At 34.7% G+C, this 15,144-nt stretch overlaps 1 protein-coding gene across 1 annotated transcript in view; it reads right to left on the reverse strand.

Moving 5' to 3' along the window:
• ADAM7 (ADAM metallopeptidase domain 7) overlaps positions 1–15,144 on the reverse strand; it is a 99,639-nt gene that overhangs the window by 32,124 nt on the left and 52,371 nt on the right. The window contains exons 6-8 of the mRNA XM_034661249.1: positions 14,693–14,885; positions 12,502–12,555; positions 9,406–9,477 (exon numbers count right to left, since the gene is read on the reverse strand). Coding sequence (XP_034517140.1) covers positions 9,406–9,477; positions 12,502–12,555; positions 14,693–14,885 — 319 coding nt within the window. The remainder of the gene's footprint in view (positions 1–9,405; positions 9,478–12,501; positions 12,556–14,692; positions 14,886–15,144) is intronic.

A 15,144-nucleotide genomic window follows, 5' to 3' on the forward strand; every position in this document is an offset into this window, starting at 1 on the left:
TGTTAACGCCATTTTGCTTTCACAAAGGACCTACATTAGAATCTGTTTTCACCGAACAAAATAAATCTGAAGAGGATTTTTGCTTTTATGAGAAAGGGCAAAAAGCAAAAATAATGCTCAATATTTGTTTTGTGGTAAGCCATTATAGAGGCAGATTTGTGGCACTGCCAAGCTCTTTCTCCAGGAGCCATACTCAGAAACTCAGCATCAAGCCACCGTAACTTTGAACTGTGTCTGTGAGCATCAGTTCTTTACCTCAATTTATTTTGCACATTCATTAGCAAGATGTGTCCTAAGGTACTAGAAAAGCCTAAGAGAAGTTGTTTTTTGTCTCAAAAATATTCCCATATAAATTAATAGTAATTGTTTCTTAGTTTTATGCTATTTTGGCTTATGAAAGATTTAACAGGAATACTCTACTTTCAGATAGTGGGAGAAACTTATATCAGGTGTGAAGGCTTCCAGAGCTACACACAGGCAGGGGGATTAATTTTTGTCAAGGCTGAGGGTAGCTTCTGGCCCCTTCTAACTGGAGAGCATGCTTAGGAAATTGAAAGTTGCCTGGAGTAGCCACCCAGACAAGGAAGATGAGACATAACCCACCCACTGTGAAGAGTGCCTTTTGTCCTACCTGACTGAAGGTTGATAAAACACCTGAAAGCTGTGGAGCCCAGAAAACTCAAGAAAGGTGCAAGAGAAAGGCAGACATAGCCCATAGTGTGCAGAGCAAAGCCAGTGGTGCTGTTTGGCTGGGGACCTTGGGGTGCAGTCCAGCTTAAGTTAAGACAACAAAGATATATTCCAGTTTTAGAGCTGCTTTTCCCACTGCATGAGGGCAGGGAATCTAATTCGTAGCCCTGTTCCTCACTGAATATGGTCTTCAGTCTGTCCAACCAGACAGTCTAACCAGAGCACATGGGAAACTGTGTAGCCCATTCAACAGCCTTATGTACAAGTGATAGTTGGACAGAAATCAAAGCCCTTGGCTTCCTCTGTAGAACAAAACTGGTGTCCTTGTTTGATCAGGGAATTCCATGCATATTCTGGCCTGCTTTGGGCCCCCAAACAATGAGCTGTATAATCACTGGGCCTAGTCCAGGAAAGCTCATCCATTGCCTCATTTATTATTGAATATAATACCTAGTCCCAGCCATCTGGTAAGCCTGACCAGAAAACTCAGGCAACTGAGGAGTCCATCCTGCATCCTCACTTAGCAGGGGAACCAAGCCTGCAAGGCTATACAACTGTTCTTAGCCAGTGGCATACCCTGTGTCTCCATCCTCAGAGCTCAAACAGTTGTGTCATCCAAAAATAGACCATAGTAGCAAGCCCAATCTTCCCAAAGACATTATCTGCACACACACACACACACACACACACACACAAACCAAACAGCTCACTGGTAAGGAAATGTCTCTGCCAAAGAAAATCTATACATCTGGAAGATGTACTTGAATGTGCAGATACCAATGTAAGGAATCAAAGATCATGAAAAATGAGGTAAATCTGACTCCACCAAAGGAATCTGAAAAAGCTCCAATAATTGACCATAAAGAAATAGAGATCTATAAACTGTCAGGGACACAATTTTGAATAATCCTCTAAGGAAGTTTAGTGGACTACAAGAAAACACAGACAGACAACTAAATAAAATTAGGAAAATGATACATGAACAAAATGAGAAGTTTGACCATGTGTAAAAAAGCATTCGATAGTAGACATTACCCAGTGAGAGGTGCAAAATGAAAAAAAGAATTAAAAAGAGTGAAGAAAGCCTACTGGAATTATGAGACACAATGTAAAGATACTATAAGAATTCTAGAAGAAGAAGAGAAAAAGAAAGGGACAGAAAGTGTATTTAAAGCAATAATGGCTGAAAACTTCCTGAACCTGGGGAGAGAAACAGACATCTAGACCCATGAAGCCTGAAAGACAAAGAGATTAAACCTAATAAGGCTACATTAAGATACATTATAATTAAATTGTCAAAAGTCAAAGATGAAAGAATTTTAAGAGCAGCAGAGAAAAGAAAGGCATTACATATAAGGCAGCTTCCATATGACTATGGACAGATTTCTCAACAGAAACTTTTTAGGCAAAGAGATAATGAAATATCAAAATAACTGTCAACCAAGAATGCAATGGCTGGTAAAGTTGTCCTTCAGAAATGAAGGAGAGATAAAGACTTTCTTGAACAAACAAAAGCTGAGGAAAGGAGTTCATTACCACCAGACCTGCCTTAGAAGAAATGCTAAAGGGAATTCTTTGAGTAGAAGTAAAAAAATGGTAATTAACATCATAAAAAACACAAAATGATAACATATATCTCACTTGTAATGGTAAATATATAGTCATCATTAGATTCTGTTATTTGTTAATAGTGCTGTATAACTCACAACTCTAGTTTAAAAGTTAAAAATATGAACATAGCAAAAAACCCCATAAATAAAATATGTACAATGTTATTACTTACAAAATATTTTTAAAAATGTAAATTGTAACAGCAATAATGTAAAAGGTAAGGGGGAGAAAAAGGAGCATTGTAAAGTATATGAATTCTATTAAATTGTTATCAGTTTAAATTAGGATCTGATAAGTTTGATATTTTATGCAAACCTCATAATAACCTCTAGGGAAATTTTTTTTGGTAAGTAGACAAAGGAATACAATAAAGATGTCAAAGCATACCAATACCAAAGACCTCAAAATACAAAAAAAGGATAGTAGAATAAGAAATAGGGAACAATGGATCTGCAAAACAAGAAACAATTCACAAAATGGCAATAGTAAGTCTTTACTTATCAATAATTACTTTAAATGTGAACAAATTAAATTATTCAATCAAAAGACATAGGGTGGCTGAAGGTATTAAAAAAGCAAAATCCAACAATATACAACATACAAAAGACATGTTAACCCTAAAGACATACATAGACTGAAAGTGAAGGGATGGAAAAAGACATTTCAAGCAAACAATAACCCCTTTCTTCCCCCAAAAAGCAAGGGTAATTATACATATATCAAAGTAGATTTTTAAGTAAAAATAGTAAAAAGAGACAAAGGCCATTACATAATGATAGAAGGGTCAATACGTCAAGAAGTCATAAGTGTAAATATTTATGTGTCCGATATTGGAAAACCTAAGTTTACAAAGCAAAAACTAACAGAACTGAAAGGAGAAATAAAAAATAATAATACTCCACACTGAACAATGGATAGATCATCCAGACAGAGACTCAATAAGTAAACAGTTGAACAATACCCTTGTCCTAATGGACCTAACAGATGTATACAGAACATTCTACCCAACAATAGCAGAATACATATTCTTATGTGCACATAGAATATTTTTTTTAGAGTAGGCCATATGTTAGGTTTTAAAACCAGTCTTAGCAAATTCAAAAATCACAAAAAATCAAGTATCTTTTCTGAACATAATGACATGGAACTAGAAAACAATAACAAGAGGAAAACTGGAAAATTCATGAATGTATGGAAACTAAACAACACTCAACTGAACAGTCAGTGGATCAAAGAAGAAATTAAAGGGGAAATAAAAGACCCTAAAACAAATGAGAATGGAAACACAACATGAAGAACTTATGGGATGCAGCAAAAACAGTTCTAAGGGAAAAGAAAGTTCATTACCATAATTGCCTACATTGAGTAAGAAAGATCCTAGATGAACAACTTAATTCTACACCTTGAGGGACTATATATACAAACAACAACTACAACAACAATAGCAACAGAGCCCAAACTCAACCAAAGAAAGGAAATAATAAAAATTATAGGAGAAAGACATAAAGTAGAGAACAGATTAACCAAACTAGGATTTGGTTCTTTAAAAAGATGAAGAAAATGGACACACCCTAACTAGACTAAGGAAAAAGATAAAGGACTAAATTCAACAAAAGTATAAATGAAAAAAGAGACATTGTAATGGACTCCACAGAAATTTAAAGGATAAGAAGCTGCTATGAACAGCTATATGACAAAACCTGGATGCCTAGAAGAAATGCAAAAATTCTTGGAACTAAAGAACTTACCAATACCAAATCAATTAGAAACTCTGAATAGACCAATTACTAGTAAGGAGATGGAATCAGTGATCAACAATATCCTAATGAAGGTAAGTCCAGTTCCAGATAACTTTGCTGATGAATTATACCAAATATTCAAAGAATTAATATCAATAATTCTCAAACTTTTCCAAAAAACTCAAAAAGAAGGAAACACTCCCAAACTCATTTTACAAGGCCAGCATTACCCTGATACCAAAGCCAGAAAAGGATATTATTAGAAAAGAACACTGCAGGCCAGTACCATTGGTGAGTATAAATGAAAAATTCTCAATAAAATACTACCAAACTGATTTCATCAGCAGGTTAAAAGAATTATTCACATGATCAAGTGGAATTTATCCCTGGGATGTGAAGACCATTCAACATAAGCAAACCAATGAATGTGATATATTACATTAATAGAATGAAAGAAATGAATCCTAAGAATCATATCTCAACTTAACAAAATTCATTTCATTTGTTATTAAAAAAAAATAACTCTTAACAAATCAGGCATAGAAGGAACATATCTCAACATATTCAAGGCCAGATATGACAAATCCACAACTAACCTCATGCACAATGGTGAAAGGTTGAACGCTTTTCCTCTAAGATTAAGAACAGGGGCATCCAACTCTTGATTTCAGCTCAGGTCATGATCTCAGGGTCATGAGATCAAGCCCTGTGTTAGGCTCTGCACTGGGCATGGAACCTGCCTAAAATTCTCTCTCTTCCTCTCCCTCTGTGCACTTCTCTCTCTTTAAAACAACAACAACAACAAACAACAAAAAAACCTGAATGTCCACTGTTACCACCTCTATTCAACGTAGTAGTGGAAGTCCTAGCTAGAACAATAAGGCAAGAAAAAGAACTAAAGGTATCCGAATTGGTATGGAACCAGTAAAACTGTCCCTATTTGCAGCCATTATTTTAAATATAGAATATCCTAAAGACAACCAACAATTGGTAGATTTAATCAATGAATTCAGTAAAGTTGCAGGATGTAAAATTAACATGCAAACATTTAGTAGCATTTCTGTATAATAACAAAGAAATTTCTGAAAAAGAAATAAAGAGATTGATCCCATATACATGAATTAAAAAACAATAAAATATTTAGGAATAAATTTAACTAAGGAGGTGAAAGATATCTATGCTAAAAATGATAAGTTGATAAGAGAAATCAAAGAAGACACAAATAAATGCAAAACTGTCCCACGTTCATAGATTGAAAGAATTAATATTGTTAAAATATCAATACTACTGAAAGCCATTTATTTTATTATTTTTTTGAAAACCATTTGTATATTCAATGCAACCCTTATCAAGATTCCAAAGACATTTTTTACAGAATTAGAAAAAACACTCCCAAAGTTTATATGGAACCACAAAACACCTCAAATAGCCAAAGAAATCCCGATAAAAACAAACAAAGCAGGAGCATCACACTCCCTGATCTTAAGTTATACTATAAGTCTGAAGTCATCAAAACAGTATACTGGCATATAAACAGACAGTCCAATGGAAAAGAATCAAGAGCCCAGAAATAAACCCAAGTATATACAGTCGACTAATATTTTTTAAAGATTCATTATGTATTTTAAAGAGAGAGAGAATGTGTGAGTGGGGGAAGCGGCAGAGGGAGAAGGAGAGGGGAAGTAGACTCTCAGCTGAGTGCAGAGCCCCATGTGGGGATCAAGCCCATGACCCCAAAATCATGACCTGAGCTGAAACCAAGAGTCGGAAGCTCAACTGACTGAGCCACCCGGGCACCCCAATGGTCAACTAACATTTGGCAAGAAAGTCAAGAATGCTCAATGGAAATCACAGTCCCTTCCATAAATTGCACTGTGCCAGTTGTGTATTCACATGTGAAAGAGTGAAACTGGACCCCTAACTTATACTACTCACAAAAATTAACTCAAAATGGATTAAAGACTTAAATTGAGTTTTACCATGAATATCCTAGAAGAAAGCATAGAAATAAAGCTTCTTGATGTGGGCCTTGGTAATGATTGTTTGGATATGATGCCTAAAGCACAAGCAATAAAATAAGAAACAATCAAGTGGGAGTACATCAAACTGAAAGGTTCTGCACAGCAAAAGAAACCAGTAAAAAAGTGAAAAGACAACATAAGGAATGGGAAGAAATATTTACAAACCATATATTTGATATCCAACACACAAACTCATTAACAAAAAAACAAATATCCAATTCAAAAGTGGGCAAAGTAACTGAATAGACATTTCTTCAAAAAAGATACATGAAAGGCCAACAAGTTCATGAAAAGATTTTCAACATCACTAAGTCATTAGGATAATGTGAATTAAAATAACAATGAGATATCATCTCATGCTTGTTAGAATGGCCATCATCAAAAAAGACAAGAGACAACAAATGCTGGTACAGATGTAGAGAAAAGAGAACCCCTGTGCACTATCGGTAGGATTGTAAATTGGTATAGCCGCTATAGAAAACAGTATGGAAGATCCTCAAAAATTTAAAAAAAAGAGCTATTATATGATCCAGGAATTCTACTTCTGGGAACATATCAAAGGAAACAAAAGCACTAATTCAAAAAGATATCTGCACTCCTATGTTTATACAAGCATTATTATATAATCAAAACATGAAAACGGCCTAGGCGTCCATTAATGGATGAATGGAAGAAGTTGTAGTAGATATATACAATGAAAGATTATTTGGCCCTAAAAAAACAAGGATATCCTACCATTTTTGATAACATAGATTACCCTAGAAGGTATTACGCTAAGTGAAATAATTAAGACAGAGAAAGGCAAACACCATATGATCTCACTTACCTATGAAATTTTTAAAAAACAAAAAATAATTCATAGGAAGCTATCAGACTTGTGGTTACCACAGGTGGGGTGTGGAGAGAGGAGGAAATTGGTGGAAGGTGGTCAAAAGGTGCAAACTTCCAGTGATAAAATAAATAAGTCCTAGAGATGTACAACATGATGACTAAAGCTAACAGTGATGTGTACAATGGATAGGAAAGTTGTTAAAAGAGTAGATGCGAGTTCTCATCACAAGGAGAATTTTTTTCCCTTTATTCTTTTGGGTTTTTCTTTTCTTTTCATTGTATCTATTAGCTAAACCTACAGTGGTAGCCATTGCACAATTTATGTAAATCAAACTATTATGCTGTATGCCTTATACTTATACAGCAGTGTATGTCTGTTATTTCTAAATAAAACTGGGAAAAAATGCCTAAAAACCTTGATAGGAGAAAAGATGGTTACAAAAACTGAAAGAACTATCGGAAAAATAGGATCAGACCCAAGTCATGAATAAACTTATAAAAACCCTGATCACTCAATCAATCAATCAAATAAAAAGAAACAGGAAAAAATGGAGGTGACTATGAGATATAACCATCTCACTCCACATTGTTCCTACCTTTTATAATAACATGGGGAGGATTTTTAATTCCCATAGATATAGATTTAAAGTCTGGAGAAATTTTACTTCTGGCTAAGATGTATAAAGTTGGAAAGAATGTTGCTTACACCCTGACAAAAAGAAAAAGCCAGAAAATCTACAAAGTCGCTATCATGTCAGACCCTAAGTTAGCTGAAGTCCCCGGGGCAAATTGTAACCTGAAATCTAAGATTGCCTCCTTTGAGAGATGGTACTAGAGCATCTCCCAGTGGCAGAGCATGAGAAAAAGAGATGCTGAGCACCACATAAGACAAGAAGAATTAACCAGACATTTGTAAGGAATTGCTAAAGGGTAAGTGTGGGATAAGATGAGAGTGTAGGACCTTCTGAAAGATACGGACATAAGGAATTTCACACCTACACTCAGAATCTTCTCCATTAGCCTCCTCTGGATGCCCACGAAATCACTGAGAGCAGAGTGAGAGACTGGAGATAATCTCCTTTTGTGGTATAGGCCTGAAGGATGGGAGAAGCTGTTGCTTCGGGAACATATTTAACCTACCAGGCTCTTGCTCTCCAGGGACACAAAAGCATTAAGCTTCTGTATGACCTTCCGCAAATATTTTTTTTCTATTCTAATCTCATTACTACTTCTTTCCTTGTGCTAACTGTGGGCTTAGTTTGTTCTTTTTGTATTTCCTTAAGGTATAACATTACTTGTTCATTTGCTATTTTCTTTTTAAATTGATGTATGTATGCATTTACAATGATAAACTTTCCTCCTGGAATTCTTTTGCTGCATCTCAAGTTTTGATATGTTTTGTTTCCATTTTTGTTAGTATCAAGAATTTTTTTGATTTTACTTTTCATTTATTCTTTGATCCATTTGTTGTTCAGGAATGTGTTCTTTAATTTCCATATATTTATAAATTTTCCAGTAATCTTGCTGTCATTGTACTTAATATAACTTCCATCTTTCAGAATTTGTTGAGATTTGCTTTGTGGCCTACTATATAATATATACTATGAACTATTCCCTCTGCTCTTGAGAAGAAATGGTGTATTCTGTTGCTCTTGGATGGAATATTCTGTATATACCTGTTGGCTTCATTTGGTCTATAGTGTTGCTCAAAACCACTATTTATTGATTTTCTGTCTGGATGACATATCAATTGTTGAGTGTGGGGCATTTTTTTTTATACTCCCAGAACTCAAGTGAAAACTGATTGTTGCTGAAAGAAGGGGAATGAAAAAAAAATCTTCTACCCCTGGAGGAGATGGCAGAAGCTGTTCTAAGGCCAGAGCATTCAATGTCTCCTACCTTCACTCTAGTGAAGGAAGAACACAGTGAGAATAATCTACCCAAATACCCAATGGATGACAGCTTTCCTAAGACAGGATAGATCAGGGCAACAAAACACTCTGGGTCCCATGACTAGGCTAGCAATCACTGAGTAACAAAGAAGAACAGATTACTACTGAAGAAGAGATAAGAATGTGAGTGGAGACCATTGGGCACTGGCCCATGATGAAGTCCTGAAGTTGAGGGCAAAGCAAAAAGAAGCTTTCCAACAATGCACGGTTATGGAACAGTAATTTTAAATGTATTAGTGGGTTTGATTAATGTATGGTGAATACTCAAGTCTTTATACAGTGCTTTATAAATTTTGTGATTAGTAACCAATATTTGAAACCTTCTTAAGTATTAAATATCATTTACTTAGAAAACCAAAACCTTAGTGCTGTGGTTCATTTATTGCTGTGATTCATTTATTGCTGTGAATTTTTCATTGGATATTGGCTAATTAGTCCACATGGTGAATTTTTGTATTTTGGGTTGTCTCAATATCAAGATTACCACAAAATCCAGCATCTATCTTAAAAGTTTTCTTCCATTTGCATTTTTAGCTTGATTCAAACTATGTCAGATCTTACCATGTTGACAAAATTGACCATTCCCCAAATTCTGTTCCTCAGTTTGCTGTGAGGATGATTATTCCTGTGATACTGGAAATAAAACATCAGATCAATATTCATTAATAATAGGAGATGAATAAAAACTCAACAAAATACTTCACTATGAGATATTTATAAGGGGGAAAACTTATTGGCATTCTTTCTGGTCAGCTAAAAATCTGGACAAATTATACAGAATTATATTTTTGATATAAAATAACTAGATACAGCAGTTTCTAAGACATGCTTCAGGTTAGCACTACTTTAAGGTTTTCTTCCTAACCTTATCCCCTTTTCATATTATAATATATTCTCGTACATTGATTTATTAAAGCAACTTATCAGTGTTCTTTAGAGTCCATATTTATCATGCTGATTAAACAAAACTTATTAAAGTTCCACAGAAATCATTATATTGCAAATAAAGCAGAAACTTTATCAACCCGTCTATGTCCATGGTTGTCAAAAACTAAGGAATGTAATCAAGGACCACCCTAGAGGCAGAGATGTGATGGAGAAGGACAGGAAAACTTGCCTCCCCCTTCTCTACAGGGAAAGGCGGAGAAGACAAAGTAGACTTCCTTGCTCCAGCCTGTTCTTTTTTCCCCCCTTCTAACAAATGGATTTTCCATTTGTGCCATCAGGACCTCGTTCTTAGCATGATCAATTTAGACCTGATAAAATATACTTTATAAAAATAACAAAAGTATCATGTAGGGATAAATGCAAATGATCAAGCTTGTTTCATAATAAAAAGTAAAAGAAACATGGCTTTTCTGAATCCTGCAAGTATCCTCCAGTTACTTGCTCCATTGCTCTCCTGTTATCTCATATATCTAAATACCTCAAAGATATAACATAAGACTCTCTTCACTTGTCATTTCCGATCACTCCTCCACCTAATATCCATTGGCTTAACTGCCTCTATTACATTAAAATTATTCTTGACAGGAACATAAATGTCCTGCTAGTTATCCAATCTGTTGAACACCTTTTCCTCATCTTCTTGGTCATCTTGTTTACCTTTAATATAGAACATTTTGTCTTTCAAGAAATTTCTTATCACCTTGGTTGCTAATACCTTATCACCCCGTGTTTTATTGTACAGAGGTTTCTTTTTTTCCACATCCCCTTAAATTCTGGTTGGCAAATATAGTTTCACACCAGGATTCTTGGTGACTAATTGGTAGTGCTTGCCTAAAATACACAGTTGAGAAAGATTCTGAGCCTATCTTAGAGATCACAGGGATAGGGTAATTTATCAGTCAGTGTTATCCACCCATGGGGATAAGGGAGAGAAAGGGGTGTGAGATCTTTGCATTCTTATTGACAAGTCTTTATTACATGGCTTGTCTTCCCCAGTATATAGAAACTTGTGTTCTGCTTAGTCTTTCAAATTGCTAGGTCTGGGTGTACACATCCATATCCTTACTCTACTTAGAAGCTGAAAATTCATCATACTGTCTTCAAGATATGAAAATATCTTGAAATATTTTCCAAAAGTTGCCTTTGTTTTTCTATCCTATCTTACCAGAATACACTAACTCTGAATTGTTTTTGCTGTTGCCCTTTATACTCAGCTAACATACACATGTAAGCATGTGTGCATATATTACTCAGATAAATATAAATATGTATATCTAATACTCAGAATCAAGCATGTTAGACACTCATTAACTATTTGTTAAATGACAATAGGGGATTTACTGTAGGAACTTCTCTAAAAAACACCCCTTAAATATTTAAAGACAATATTAAGGCAGCATATGTGAGAGCTATGCATGTAAAAGCCCAGTTTAATGCCCCTAAACTCATATCAAGCAAACCTTTACCTGGTATCTGGAGTAAATATTAAATTTAATACATCATCCTTACTTTGCATTAATAAATTATTATAAAGAAAGCTTGTTTTAGCACTCTTTTAAAAGTGAGTTAACATGTTGTCATAAACACCTTAATGTAAGCCTATCTAGTGCCTAAATTTTACCAATTACTTTTTTAAAAAAATTGTTAACTGTAGTTTCTGCTTTTTTAAAAAAAATGCAACAATGTTGTGTCTTTCTTTTAAATTAACATAGATCTCATTTATTTTGTCTTATTGCGATGACTAACAATTTCAGTTAATCTGTCAAAAGAAAATTTATTGGCAGTGAAAACAAATGTACCTTATTCTCACTTTTGGAGAAAAAAAACTCAACATTAATGCTAGAGCGCAACTAAAAAAACCCTACTCTTCCTGTAACTCTGTTATTTCCTGTTGCATATCTTTTCCTACTCTACTTTTAGGTGTATAATCTGAAATATCAGTGGATAATTTTCAGCTCTTGGAGTGCTTATTCTACTTTCCATTATGTTGGTTGACTCTTCCTCATGTGATTAGTTTTATCTTGGATTATGAAAATGTCTTTATAGGGCAGTTTTGACCTGAGCTTTAACAGTTTATCAAGTTTTCAATCAGTTTTTCCTTTGAAAGCTTTGCTTGGCATTTCTGCATCTAAAGAAAATTATATCATGCTCCACATCATTGCATGACACAAGTTTAGGATTTCTGCTTTCTCATGCGTAATATGTTCCCTGCCTGTTGTTACAGACAAGCAGAACATTCCTTCTCTTTGCAGTATCAGTGAAGAGAGATTCTCCAGTTCTCTTTTCAGAGATTGGGGAAGCTCTTTATGGCTCTGGGCATTATGCAATATGTTCTATATATTACATGTCACCATGCCCTTGAATTTTACTTACTATTCTGACAGAGGTTCTCTTCTCATTTTTAGGACTTGGAGATTTCCTGTGTTTTTTCCTGAGCTAAACTATAGATTGTGTACATATTTTCAGTTTTGTATACATTGTTCATCATTTCCATATGTTCATAATAGGGAGGAGAATTCTATATTGGCTTAGTCTGCTATACTGCCAAAGGACCTTATCACATCTTATATAAATCTGTTTGGGGAAGCTAAAAAATAACATTGAGCTCAAATGGAATTCTGATTGAAACACTTTTTCCCCTCTTTTTTAGGATCACAACTATAGTTTTGTAAGCATGAATGAAGAGGAAATGTTCATCTGAAAACTTACCACGTTATCATCAGCAACAATGAACAGTTCAACATACTTTTCTTTATGGATATTCTGGAAATTTATGAAAAATTTAATGAAGTATGGTTAATGTTCTTCATTTTAATGTTTTAAGTTAAAACCATTTCATGACTTATCATGTTAATATTATTGATACAGGAATGTGAGGTACAGGAGCATAACAAATAATTCCAGGAATTCATCTAAGTAAAACTCAATATATTGTTAAAACATGTGCCCCTGTATATCAGATTTTAATAAACTTGAAACGATATTCTATATTTGAATATCCTTTCTTTCTTTGTTTAGTCTTTCAGGTAATAAGAGTTATACTTACTGCAGTATTATTTACAATAGCCAAGATAAGGAAGCAACCTAAGTGCCTATTGGTAAATGAAAGGATAATGAAAATGTAGTACACACACACACACACACACACACACAAATATTACGCAGCCATAAAAAAGGATGGAATTTTGCCATTTGCAAAAGTATGAGTGGATCTAGAGGGTATTATGTGAAGTGAAATAAATCAGAACGAGGAAGACAAATAGTATATGATTTCATGCATATGTGGAATCTAAAATTCAAAACAAATGAATAAACAAACAAACAAAAACCAGAATCAGACCTATAAATACAGAGAACAAACTGACGGTTGCCAGAGGGAAGGGCAGGTGTAGGGATGGGCAAAATGAGTGAAGGGGAGTGGGAGACACAGGCTTCCAGTTATGGAATAAATAACTCATGGAATAAAGACACAGCATAAGAAACACAGTCAATGGTATTGTAGTAGCATTGTATGGTGACAGAGGGTAGCTACACTTGTGGTGAGTGTAGCATGAATATGAAGATGTTGAATCACTATGTTGTCTACCTGAGACTAATGTAACATTGTGTGCTAGTTATACTCTAAATAAATAAAGAGTTATAAATAAAGAATAATGAATACAGTTTTTAATGTTTAGTTGTGGTTTTTTTTTTGGTTGTTTGTTTATAAAGTAAATGCTTACTAACTAAGCTCATATAAAAAGGATTTATCAATAGCGGAAAGCAAAACATAAGACTGACTGGCTAATAGGATTGACTGTATTCCTTCTACTCTTCTCCTGTCTCCCAATCTCCTACTTTGCAGTAGCCTCAATTCCAAGGAAATGTATAAAGTTGTTAATTATAGATCTTTTATTTTATAAATCACCAATATCAGAAAATTCTGTTTTCAGCTCTCAGTATTATGCATTGAAGGGCATGCATATCATCTGAGTATAAACCAGAGTCATATTATACAAAAACTTAATGAAGTCATTTTGTGTATGAACTGAATAATTATGTATTAGTTGACTGAGTCGATCAGAAACATCTGTTAGGCACCTAGTAAGTTTCCAACACAATCTGGACCATGGATATGTGAAGAAGATGGGCACTCATGGATCTTAAAGGCTAACACCTAGTGGGGATTTGAGGTGATATGAACTAGTTGTACAGGAAAGCCTAAAACACAGAGGCAGTCATCCCACCAGTTATTGAAGTTGCTATTACTTACTTATCTTTAATAATTAATAATTAGAATATTTGGACTGATGAAAGGGGAGACCCTAACTCCCCCCAAGCAAAAAAAAAATGGCAGTGAAAATGAAGGAAGACAATATCTAGGAGAGTTTTCGAGACATTGCAAATTTCATTCTTTCCAACCACTTATAGTCCTAATGCTATAAATCTATATGTATGGTTGTAAATACTCCCTTTCCTTAAAATTAATGGGACAAACTGATATTTACAGTAGGGAATGAACATTTTCTTTCTCTTCTTTTAAAAAAGATTTTATTTATTTATTTGAGAGAGAGAGAGAGAGAGAGCACGAGCACAAGCAGGGGAAGGGAGGGACAGAAGGAGAGGGAGAAGCAGACTCCCTGCTAAGCAGGGAGCCTGACTCAGAGCTTCATCCCAGGACCCTGGGATCATGACCTGAGCGAAGGCAGATGCTTAACCGACCGAGCCACCCAGGTGCCCCAGGAATGAACATTTTGTATGTTGATAAAAAAAGTTTGACATTTTAGATTTCACACAATGAAAAGCAGACTCAGGTAGCACATACACTTCATTAGTTGGGCTCATCTCTCTGTTTTGAAATAAAAAAGGAAATAAGATACACTTTCCTGGCATTAAGATGATTTAAAAATAAAGCACTTACTTCTATTTTGAGGTCTTCCATAATTTTAATATCATCCTTTAAATCATTTGTCCTGGTAAAATTGAGTTCTGTACAAGAATAATTAGCAGCATACTGCATCCTTGGATTATATCTGAACACAAAATGTTGTCCCTCATCTGAATATTTCATTGGTTCAATGAGATACCTTTGGTCATATACCCTGAAGAATCCCCTGTGGAAAATGGGAATGTGATGTATGTTCAAGATCTATTCCATTTTACCTCTGTATTTCTCACAATATTCTTCTGTTCCATTTTATTGCCTTTGCCTATTTAAGAACGGAAACTATTATAAGACCAAGGCCTTATGAGCAAGTAGTCAGGTATTCTGAGTGATAAAAAGATATGGTGACATGTGGCCTTTGAATTAATAACTTTCGTAAGAGTCAACTCATCTATATTTTCAGAAACTTGACAGTTCAACCTCTACTT

The sequence above is a fragment of the Ailuropoda melanoleuca genome, chromosome 5, assembly GCF_002007445.2.
Source record: "Ailuropoda melanoleuca isolate Jingjing chromosome 5, ASM200744v2, whole genome shotgun sequence".
Lineage (NCBI taxonomy): Eukaryota > Metazoa > Chordata > Mammalia > Carnivora > Ursidae > Ailuropoda > Ailuropoda melanoleuca.